Source organism: Opisthocomus hoazin, chromosome 21, assembly GCF_030867145.1.
Source record: "Opisthocomus hoazin isolate bOpiHoa1 chromosome 21, bOpiHoa1.hap1, whole genome shotgun sequence".
Taxonomy (NCBI): domain Eukaryota; kingdom Metazoa; phylum Chordata; class Aves; order Opisthocomiformes; family Opisthocomidae; genus Opisthocomus; species Opisthocomus hoazin.
In genome coordinates, this window is record NC_134434.1 from 12,460,286 (window position 1) to 12,472,552 (window position 12,267).

The 12,267-nt window shown below is 41.9% G+C and overlaps 1 protein-coding gene across 3 annotated transcripts in view; it reads right to left on the reverse strand.

Moving 5' to 3' along the window:
* The window catches only part of TBCD (tubulin folding cofactor D), a 139,468-nt gene that overhangs the window by 27,224 nt on the left and 99,977 nt on the right, over positions 1–12,267 (reverse strand). For all 3 annotated transcript variants that reach the window (XM_075441207.1, XM_075441205.1, XM_075441206.1), the window contains 3 exons: positions 9,307–9,390; positions 7,755–7,913; positions 6,496–6,634 (listed from right to left, as the gene is read on the reverse strand). In XM_075441207.1, the coding sequence (XP_075297322.1) occupies positions 6,496–6,634; positions 7,755–7,913; positions 9,307–9,390 (382 nt within the window). The remainder of the gene's footprint in view (positions 1–6,495; positions 6,635–7,754; positions 7,914–9,306; positions 9,391–12,267) is intronic.

Here is a 12,267-nt window from a genome sequence, read left to right on the forward strand (position 1 = left end):
CCGTCAGATTTCTGAGTTCTTCTGACCCTGCTGTGCAGGGCTGTCATCCTGCTGGGCCTGGTCGGGGGGTTGGGGGGGTCCCCCTGTAAGAAACGGGGCTGGGGGAAGGGCGGCTGGGGCAGAAGTATGAACTGCGAGAGTTAAATCATTTTCTGTTGAGTCGAGCGGGGGCTGTCAGCAGTGAGCAAGCCTATTCAGTCAGTGGAGACCCTCTATCTGGAGCTCACACACAGCGTTTTGATAGCTCATTCAAAGGTGCAGTCAGCCCCCTTGGAAGACTGACCCTTTTATCAAGAAAAGAAAGAAAAAATGAGATCAGCATGAGAAGTGTCACAAGAGCTTTCCTGAATGCAAAAGAGAGGAATCTCTGTGTAAACATTTTATCTAACATAAATTTTATATCAGTAATGTTTATGGGTGCCTCAGCACTGAAGAACAAGAAACATTTTAGCCTTGAATCCAAACTGTCAACCAGTTTCCAACAGCGTTAGCCTACTTGTAAGCAGCACGGCACAGCAAGCCATCCTGCCCGGCAAGCAGCACAGTCCGCTACGTGAGCAACGCAGTCAAACATCCCGGGCGACGCAGAAGCAGAAATATTTCTTCAAAAAGGTCAGCTACTCTGCATTTCAAAATTATAGTCAAATGGCAGTAAAAATTGTTTGAACATTTGTAAAAGCGAGCTATACTAAACCGAAATACCGAATTGAACTGAGTGTGGTTCATCCATCTGCCAAAAGCGATGTCGGGACTTTTCCCTGGATGCTGAGCATCAACTGTATCCTCACCCTGACGGGTCTTCACAGGATACACAAGTGTAAGGAAAAGAGATTTCCTGAAAATTTTAAACCTGCTTAATTATGGTATACTACCCTTTAAAACAATCTGTGCATTTAAGACCATTATGAACAAAGAAGAAATATTTTGTCTTGACACCTTACACTAGCAGAGAGCAATTATCAGCAGAAGAAAGGTTACATCCGAGCCAAGTCTCAGGAGAAGATCTCAACACGCTTACGGTTAGCCATGTAATTTTCTCTCCTATTTCTTTTGTCTTTTAAACTACCTTGTCGATCTCGCACCATTTTTTGGAGAAAGCTTAACTGCTCCATGCTTATCCTGCGGATTCAAATGACTGAAAAGGCAAGAATGGGCACGAAAGAAAAGGGCAAGCACAGCTACACATAGGGTGTTTCCAAAGCTGTGCAAAACCAAGACAGAGTAGCAGGATAATCAGAAAAAGTGTATAATGAAGACAGCATTTCTTCATTAGCAAGTAATTAAACAATACAAAAGTACAGGTGTGGATAAGCCATCACATAACTGCTTGGGAGGTTTAAAAGCGGGGCATTTTCCAAACCGTCAGCAGAGACCATACAACTTTACTGGAAGAAGCTCCAACATAACCAAATGACATTGCACGAGCAGGCTAAACCCATATTTCCTCCTCAGGTGAACACGCCTTTTCCCCAGACAACCTATGAGGACAACATCCGAGCTATAACCTTAACTGCTCGTATTCACCGAGAAGAGCATTTCCAAATTTCTTCCTCGTCTAAGCAGAACACAGAATTCACACTACACCAAACGTGTGACATTTACCCTTCCCTGGGGTTGCATGAGGACTGGGAAAGGAAATTAGGAGGTTAATGGGCTGGAACTGGGACAACTTTGGATAAGAATTTAAGAGGACACCTGAGAATGACCTTGTTCTTATTAAACACAGTAACACCAGGGGTTGCCAAGGCTCCAGTCTCCCACCATTTAAGCCGTGAGTAGATACTTTGGTGACAGGCAACACACGATAAGGCAAACAGCGTTCAAAGGGACCATTCATCCGATACTAAAATTGAAGTCCTAAGGCTTTTACCTCCCAAACCAGAGGAGAAGTACAAGGAAGCATAGCTACAGCAAAACCTACACAAACCTTCACAAAATTGTTTCCTAGTCAGCTTGTTGCAAAACTGAAGTACAACACTTCTAAAGACAGTCTCGAGGCAACGAGTGGGACTGATATTGCCAAAAGAAAATTAGCTTAAGCATGCAGCTTGTAACGGAGCATTCCAGATCTCAGCTACCCATCAGCTATAAAGACGCCCGATCCACCTAAGGGCTCTGATTCTTACTTTACAGTACTATCTCGGACAGACCTGCTAAGAAAGCCATGATGAGCAAGGGAGCGCCTGTACTGACGGTGCTCGGCAGAGCGACGTGCCCTGACAGCTGCCAGTCTCCTCGGAACCCCCCGCATCTCACCGGAGTTCAGTCCCCTGCACCTAACGCACCACAAATGGAAGCCAAGCGCATAACGACTGGGAAGGCCTGGACAAAACCAGCGTTTCTATACACAGATAATTGCTAAGGGCTCCAGATTCCACAGAAGCATTTCAACAGAGCAAGACCTACTCAGAGAGGCAGAACATTCCTGTAACGCGTGCAGGAGAAACCATGTTACGCTCAATAAATAACACTGGTTTTGGATCACTTCTAATCCTGACAAATTTACAGCACCGAAGTGGCAGTAGCCTATTTTCCCAGTAAGTTTAGAAAAAATTGCATATTCTTTAATTTTTAACACAAGTGAAACGATGGCTCCCTTGTTTTACTTACAATGCTCCTTTCAATAAATCAAATCTTTGGAGGCCAGTCACTCAAAGATTCACATCACTGGTATTTTACAATAAGTGGGAATATCACAATTCATGCTATTTTTTTTCTTTACAAAAAGAATGCCAGAAATTATTCTCAAGTGTATTTTGCTCAACAATTGTCAACCAAGAAAACTGGATTTAGCGCCTGTTCCTTCAAACCAAACCTGCATTAATTTGCATACAATTTGTCACAGTAACCAGATGATTTAGAACATCATCTACGAATGTCCCAACGTTTTCATTTGCAAGAACACACACAGCTGTTCAAAGCCCAGTATTTGCTCCAAACAGTGCAGCCATAAACATCACTGGCAAACAATGAGTCCTTTTTGAGGAAAATAAAACCTAAATTGTATCATGTATTTGGCACACAGATAATGTTGAGATCCATATGCCCGAGATGGGCTTCAGTTTTTGTCAGGTGCTTTAATGTACATGTGCATTCATCGGAGAGGTTTGGAAGCGGCTACTCCAGTTCTTACAGGTCTTTGGCATCTCACGTTGGAACCCTCGTACTGGCCTGGGAGAAAAATTTCAATTTTCAGAATAGGTTGCTGCTGGGGTTTGGTTTTGCTCCTGTTTTGTTTTTTTTTAATGTTTTACTTAAAATTTCTATAACATTTTAAAATGTAATTTTCACTCTTTATGGGAAGAGGGAAATCACAGGACATTCTGTGCTTTAAGAAAATTTTAAATGTAATCTAGTTCAACAATGATTATACAAAAATTTCATCCTGACCCCTGAAACTACGGGGTTTGTCAGCTGGAGAAAGAACACCATTGTATAGTCCTCATCTCCATATACTGAGAGGATTTTTTTATGCAGCCATAAGAAATATGCATCGTTGTGGGTCAGATATATAATTAGAAGATTCTTTTACCCAGAGAAACTGCACTCTGAACCAAGGCGATGTTGCAGAATGCCAAATCCCAAAGGGAACGACGTCTTCTGTTTTTCCAGATCGTTTCAAATAAAATACTCCAATTCTTTCAGAAACCATGCTGCCCCCAAAATGTTTCTGAGATACCCCACACAGCTCATTTCAGAAAATCTCTTTAAAAAGCAAAACAAAGAACTACTCTTGCTAAATATACTGCAGAGCAATTCTAACTATGGAAAAATAGCCACTGACCACTGAATTACAATGGAGCCTTTCTCCTACTAATTCCCCGAGACGACCTAAAGACAAACCGACATTTGAACTCAGATTATCGTGCAGTATACGGGAATGTCCTAACTTTCTAACTACTATGTCCGTGTGTGTATGTGCGTATATATTTTGAAGTGAGAACAGGAAGAAAGGAGAGATCACAAGAACACACATAGGTTACTGTGAGAACACGTATTTGAATAATCCTTTTCCTTTACCCGAGACTTTAAAAATCTCCTTCTTTCATATGAATTTAATAGGAACAGTTCTTAAAATTCTCTATTAATGTTTTAAATCAGCCTCTGGATATTCAGCAAAGAACACTACATGCTTTGATTGAATAGTCTGAAACTAAGTTATTGTAAGACACCTCAATTCTCGTTTATATATCACATTTTAAATATTAAATGTAATTAATCCCAAGTGTAAGTACCCTATACTTTGAGCCTCCCTTGCGCTTCTACCTGGCTCAAAAGGGAATTAGGTCATCTTCTTTCTGAAGCCAGTCCCTTGAGAATATTTTAACTGGAACAAGCCTTCAGCGTTAAAGCAGAATGCAGGGTCACAGAAAGTTAACATTTCAAAATCATTTTTTGAAAACAGTACAGAAGGCTCCCCTTAAATCTACTGGCAGATGGTAACGAAGGAAGGGAGCTAGAAGTAACTGAGCTGTTTACACTTCTGAAAACCAAACACAACTAGAACTTAAAAAAAAAAAAAAAAAAAATATATATTAAACTGTTGAATAAGAATTTTCCTCTGACCTCGGTTAGCAGTCAGAATGTCTGTTCCTCCACAACGTTCCACCCTTTTTATACTTCTATGAATAACTTCGGTTTTCGAGGAGCCTCCTACAATTAACTTGTTTGACCAAAAGCTGAATTTCATCTGCATGCCTCAAATCATGCTATTAAAAAAGTCTGTTCAGAGTTACATTGTCTATCCGATAATTATTGTCACAAACCAATAAGCATATGTTTTCAAAGTTTTAAAATAGCCGTTGCTCTATAATTAGTTGCTATTTCAGAAAGGTTAAAATTGTCTCATGAGACTGCACAGACACCAAATCCTCCGCCGCGGGAGCCCCCGAGGCGCACGGACACCTCTGGAGCACCAGGGCAGAACCCTTGGCACCAGGCAAAACCCATCGCTCCGGCATCTTCCAAACCGCTCATGGGCAGCTGGAGAAGTGGAAGCTGTGGAGACGAGCCCAAAATGATTTCCTCCTTCCTTCTGTGAACCCAGCAGGAGCTCTTCTCTCTCCACAGAAACTGCATTGCCCGACACCTACCATTTTTCTACCAGCTTTCTTAATTAGAGATGGCAATCTTAATTAGAAACCCTCTTAAACACTGTTGGGGTGCTGACTCATGACCTCCTCCTCCTGTGACAGGGCCACTGCAATTTAAAGATCTAACCAACAGTCCAGAATATTCTGCTACTGGTCTGATATTTCTCTGCAGTGTCATTTTGAATCTCGTATTGAACCCTGTCCTTACCCCAACAGCTGTTTTCATTTATGTTATAACTTTGGCTACCTCAAATAGCAAAAAAGTAACATGCCAAATATCTTGAAACCAAGAATTCTGAAACTAGCAAGACAAGCTGTAATGTAAGGACAGAATCATAGAATCATACAAAGTTCTGGGTCGGAAGGGACCCCTAGAGGTCATCTAGTCCAACCCCCCCGCAGCGAGCAGGGACACCACTAACTAGATCAGATTGCTCAGAGCCCTGTCCAACCTGGTCTTGAATGTTTCCAGGGATGGGGCCTCCACTACCTCTCTGGGCAACCCGTTCCAGTGTTTCACCACCCTCATTGTAAAGAATTTCTTCCTTATATCCAGCCTAAACCGACCCTGTTTTAGTTTAAAACCATTACCCCTCGTCCTGTCGCTGCTGTCTCTACTAAACAGATTGTCCCCATCTTTCCTATAGGCTCCCTTTAAGTACTGAAAGGCTGCTCTAAAATTATAATAAAGTCTAGAAGATTTTTGCAGCACAGCAGACTACCAAAAATAGTGATAAAGACACCGTTCACACACAGAAGGATGAAATAGAGACTGCGAAGCTCAGAGGATTCATACATCTGAACGGCATTTCTTTGCAATGTAATGTTGGTACTCTGTGGTACGTTTTCAGAAAGCGTGTCAAATTGACAACAACAAAAAAATAACTGAACATACTGTTAACACATATTGACAACTAATAATTAATACCTTGTATCATTTCCAATTTAAAAACAAAAAATAAGAGAGAACACAGGTTACAAATGAAAGAATGAAAGCAGGGATTCAACTCATCTAAAAAGAGCAATCACGCTGCATTTAGCCCCAACGTTTAGCAAGCTGAACGGCTCTTCCTCCGCTAACAGCTTGGAAAGGCGAGCAAATAAACGGAAGAGCTGACTGAGCCAGGAGGCTGAACACTCAGCTTCCACCCGGCCACGAAATCAGAAACAGTGTCCTTACACCTTGTTTCCTGCATGCTCAGTAACTCAAGAAAATAATTCTAAATATGAAAACTCTAAAGCGCATCAGGTTTGTGAGCCTGGCTTGATTTCCTCTAAAATTCTTTAAAATTCTAAAACAGAAATAACTGTGCAATATCCATTGTAACAGACTAAGCAGTCAGAAATTTCACCAGGTAAATGCATCCTCCCACCAGACAGCAAAGCCACTTTGCTTTCTTACCGTTGTCTCCGTTAATCCACCAACAGACACCGAGAGACCCAAAAGCACATAGTACTGGTATGTTGGCAAACCCAGGAGCTGGGTGATCCGAGGGAAAGCTTCCGAGGCAGCATTCCAGTTTAGAGTCTCTTTCTCCGACCTGGGGAAAGGGGAAGGAAAAAAAATAATCTCGTATGTGTGCACTGCCTTTCTTCTCCATACACTCCTACGATAGCTCCTCATCCTCAAACAGCACATCAGGGAAGAAAGTCTCTGAATTACGTAAAAATCAAATTAATCATTGCTCTTTAAGCATATGGGGAAAATACATATCAAAACTTCAGCCACTGCCAGTGAAGCCAAGCAATCTTCTGACATGGGTAAGGCATCTGAACCGCAGTTTCCTTTTCACAGACACTTTTCTCTACACTAAGAAAAAAAGTTCTCCTTCTTGTGTTCCATTCCGAGTTCTCTCCCACCAACATCTAGTCAACACCTGATACGAAGGCAGACCTGCCCCAGGGAAGGCTGACACCCCTGCACCCCACCACAGATCAACGCGCAGCCCAGCAGACAGAGCGCTTTGGGCTACGGGAGGGGGAGATTCTGCGGAACAAACAGAATGGTGACACAAAGCCGGATCTTCCTCATCCCAATCAGGTATTATAATCACTACTCAGGAATGGTGCTCTCACTCTTACTTTAATTAGAAATCCCATCTTGGAAAACTACTGCAACTACAGCAGGGTTAAAAATTCATTAAAAATTATCATTATGATCAATTAGCGTTTTCCAGTTGGGAAAAAACAAAATTCAGGAAGGGGGACTGCCAGCGAAATCCAGCTCTCACAAAATGAGATGATAAACCAGACATCTCATAAACAGCAGGACTACCAAACCACAGCTCCCAGCAGATGGTCGCCCAACTATCAACGACTGACATGATCACTACAATCCACCAAGAAACAGGCTGACGGGTTCAGAAATTAACTGGGGTTGATCTAGAGAAGCACTTAGGGCAGCAGGACCATGTAAGACTTCTCTCCTATAGAAACTACGGTTTTAACACGCACTCATACTGTAAGAAGTTCTATTTTATATGGTTACGCATATTCATTGTGCACCTCAATGAAACGCCAACAAACAGCACCAAATATTCCTCAAGACTCACAGCAGGCATTTGGGCACAGACAGTACGTCAGGTTGGTTGTGTTAGGCGTAACTGTGTGCATGTCTCTTTTTACTTTCAGTGCTTTCGGATACCTTCTTCAATGTATTACCTTGGAAATATCCTCTCCAGCTCTTCTCGATGTGGTATGTGTGGAACTGGAGGACGGTCAAAATGTAAAAGAGTAAGGAACACAGATCCTGCATGAGCTCGAAATTTATCTATTTTTTCAGCTGACTGTTGAGCCAGCCAGCACATAATCTGTTTGCAGCTGCAAAGAAGAAAACAATTAATCGCATAATTTAATCAGTAGAATCTGTATTTAAATTTGTTTCAACTACATAAAAACGGTCCTGCTATGGAGTATTCTGGTTTAACTCCACGTACTGAACATACAAGGGATTTAAGACATCAACATGGTGACAGAATCTTTAAAGCTTTGTCATCCACAGATGAATCAAAAAACATCATGATGTTAATATCACACGGTATTTGGTATTTGCACACCACCAAAAAGATACAAAGGTGCTTTAAGGTTTGGATGAACTGCTACATTTCAGATAGAAACAGTGCAGGAACCTTGAGAAAAGCACACCTTCAAGTAGAAAACTGCACATGTACCAGAGAAGAAGGTCTGTCCCAAATCCCACATATCCCAAATTAAACAGCTCTTCAACTGTGGCTAGTTTTTAACCGTATCCTATTTTGCTGACATTCATAACTAAACTCCCAGCTACAATCTTCTGTTCCACAAGGTCCTTTACACCTTCAGAAATGACAACTAATGATAGCAACAGCAGCTACAACTCCTTCAGTCACAGCAAGACCCAGAATATTTACAAAATGGGGTCCAGCTGGCAGGAATGGTTTTCTAAGTTTCATGTGAATAATCTATGTCTGCAACAGGACCGCAGGAGGAAGCCTCTGGACAAGAGGCACTGGTTAAGTAGCATATTCGTCCAGAATCCAGTTTCCCCTCACAGTGTACTTCAAAATTTGTTTGGTTTTTTTTTTTGTTTTTTTTTTTTTTTTTTTTTAATTAAAAAAGAAATCATGTATATATTCAGCTGATCATTGGACATGCTCTGTCCATAAACCAACACCATTTGTTTTAGAACTATTAGGACAGTTTTCATGCAGCACAAGCTATGCTTCAAAATTGGTAAGTATTCTTTTTTTTTTTTTTTTACTATTAGGAGTATTGTATCACGAAATTAAAAATCTGAAGCTCAGTGTAAAGTAAGTTTTTCTGTATTTCCTTACTAATAATTCTGCAAAGATGACAGAAATGAATAAAAACTCATCTCCACATTTTATTGCATTACAAATTAATGATGTGATGCTCTGGATAAGCAGCCAAGTTTGCTTTCTATTTAAGCGCACGATCCTGGCAGCTCCACAGAGGCAGCAAGCATAGCCCAAATCTCACAGATGCGCTGTGTTTCAAGGGTGGGACTGCCACCCAGTTTCTCTCAACAAGCTTAGTCTCTCTGAAAAACACATACAACACGCTCAGCATCTCTGTGGGTGTAAGCCTGACGCACTTCTGTCAAAAGTTCTGTCACAACAAGGCAGTAGGTACACAAGATGTAAGCAATGCTTTCTTCTATGGACTGGAATACAGTTGTGAGAGATAAGACACAAAGCCAGTACAAGCAGCATACATGTTGGCGTTGATTAACTCCGCTTCACTCTGAACCAACAGAAGCGTCACCTCCATTAAACTTGTCATAGCAGCTTCACGTACCCTGTTGAAACAGAGATACATTAAAGCAGTTGCCTCAGTATTTATTTTAATAAAAACATCAGCAGTTAAGAGAGACACTGGCAAGGAGTTCCAAGTAGTGAGAACATTCACCACTGACAGCAGCGGTCATGTTTTCAGGGGCAAGAGGAGTGTGTACAGCTGTACCCCCGAGCCCCGTTCTGTGAAGCGAAGCCCACATTTGCACAGAGGGTACCACAGTCATCCTCCCTTCCAGGCAAGGCCCCTGCCTCACCGTCTCAATTTCATTCCAACCAGATGTCATCAGGTTTATTCTTTATTTTAAGAAGGTTAAAATTGACAACTATTAGCAATATTTAGTGTGCAAGTGGATGTATTTAAACCTCAGTGCTCTGTCTGCTTCACACCATCTTCTAAAAAGGCCAAGCCACATTTTGACAAGACATTTAAGCACTGTTAAAAGTGTCATATTCTTGTAAATTTTCAAGCTTGACACTTCCAATATTAACAGAAGTGATTCCGAGTGGCTTTAATGGCTAAATAATAATTAGTTTTACAAAAATAGCTTAGCTAAAGTAACACTAGTTTGTGCTTGAAGTGCATATTATCTATATGACAAAGATTTTCTGCCTTCAAAATGTCTAAATATATTATCAATACAAAAGAAACAAGAATGTAATTTCAACCAAAACCCCAAATCCACACACTTGTTTTAAACCACATGCCTTGTCAATATTTGAGTTGTTAAAAGTAATTTCTTTCTTAAGATACGGGCAGCACCGTGGCAGATCCTCAGCTGCTTACCTGACCCTGCAGAAGACCAGGACCAACGCATTCATCGCATCAGTCACTCATGGTGTAATGTCACCCCTTCTCCACAACAATTAAAAATACATAAATAACGAAGTATTTGAAAAGGTACCTGCTTACTGTGAAAAGACATACTCCGGTTTTTGATATCCAAAACAAGCAGAAAATAGTTGCCAACGCAACCTAAAACTGGGTGGGACATTTGTTGTAACGGTGAAAAGGTAAATTACATCATTTTTTCCTAAGTAATTTAATAGAAGTTTGGCAATCTTTCATCAAAGGATGTTTTCCTACTTTTTTCATACAGATCTGACTATTAGATATTCATGTCTAACACCTGCAGACAGATTGGACAAGTCCCAGCAAACAACCTGTCAAAAGCAAGGTAAAGTTTGCATATGGAAAGTGAAGTTGGTTAAACTTTCCCACGATTCCATTAAATAAAGACAAAAATTACACACCAAAGAGAAGGTCTCTTTGGAGAAGTGGCAATTCTCCCCATATCTTTCCATCTTAGTCAGTGGTTTAAAAGAAACAGAACGAGCAAACACCCGTATTTGGAGGCCACAAAAATATTTAGCAGCCAACAGATTGTTGTGAGAAAGGATTCCCCCTCCCCTCTAATTTACAGGTTTCTTGGCTTGATTTTGGCTGGCATTGCCAAAGCAGCTTTGAAAGAATCTGGTGCTCAAAGCATTTTGAATTTTAATGGGTGTTGAGAATTTAATTTCCTTGGGATTTCTTTGAAAATTTTCACTTTGTAAGAGTTTTGCTTTTAAATGCAGACACAGACAGAAGGACAAACAACAGGTACGGGGAACTTCACCGAGAGCTGCCAGCTGTGCGAGTTCACTTCAACACTTGACTATACCTAGCCAGGTCCTTACCTACTTCAGTATCTCGCCCAATTTTGAAAGCAAAAAGCTTAGTGTATCTTCCCTTTCTCTGACCCCACACCCTATGCAGTTGCTCTGACTTTTTTTTTCAGCTGCACCAACCCTGTGTCAGTGCATGCCCCGAGCCAGAGACCCATCCACCTCCCTCCCGCTGCTCTGACGGCCGAGGCAGCAGCAGAGGCAAAGCCAAGCTCCTGCTGCCCCTGTGCAAGCTGGAATGACCTGATCTCGATCCCGACTAGTTTGCATCCTGGCGGCTGCTTCTAAGGTGGAGCTGTCAAACACGCCCACTGTTCTCTGGTTTCTTGTCCTGTGTTACTATTTGCCTGTCATACGACAATTTTAACAACCAGAACTGAAGGCTGAGGAGGTGGGGGTCACTACACAAAACAAGAAAAATACAAACACACAAATATTAACTCAGGCTGATAAGAGTAATCTAGATTATCTGCCCTGTGTACTTTCCCAACACTTCTGTAAATATTGTAGCGAAGTACCCTACAGGAACAAGGCGACTCCATTAAACACGTGCCCACGACCAACACGGCACAAAATAACCTTCTTCAACGCTGCGCTGCAGAACCAACACCTCACTTTCTGCTCAGAGTGGTTATAAATAACTACTGCAACTCACGCTGGAGCTGGTGAGAGCTCAGTGACCGACCATCACTCGGCAGAGCACAAGCATCAACGTTTGGCAGCAGTATAAACTACCCAAGGATTGCTGGCAAGGAAAGACTCTAGCATGCTACATATTGCACGAAAATCCCCACAATCACAACTCTTCTTTCTGCCTAAGGCACAAGAGTTGGTCATAAGGTGTGTTCTAGTTGCTCCCATTCCTCGTGGTAATCACAAATGTACTTCACAGCTCCTGCCCTGGTATAAGCAATCCTAAAGAGGAGAATGCCACTGTAATTAACTTCTTTCTTTTTTTTCAAGCAAACCTGGGGCTACCAAATAGAACAATGACACCAAGTCAAGAGTGAGTAAGACAGAACTCCAAAACAGACATAACCAGAAATTCGAGCCTAAACAAACAGTTCCCGGGCTCACACAACGCACACTTGGCCTCGTGCATCACCGCGATCGGACGCGGCACCAGCACGGCCGCCGGCGCTGAGCGCAGCCAGCGCTGCAGAACCGGGCTGCTCCGCTGGCACCAGGGACGGGGGAGCGAGCGACTGAGGCTG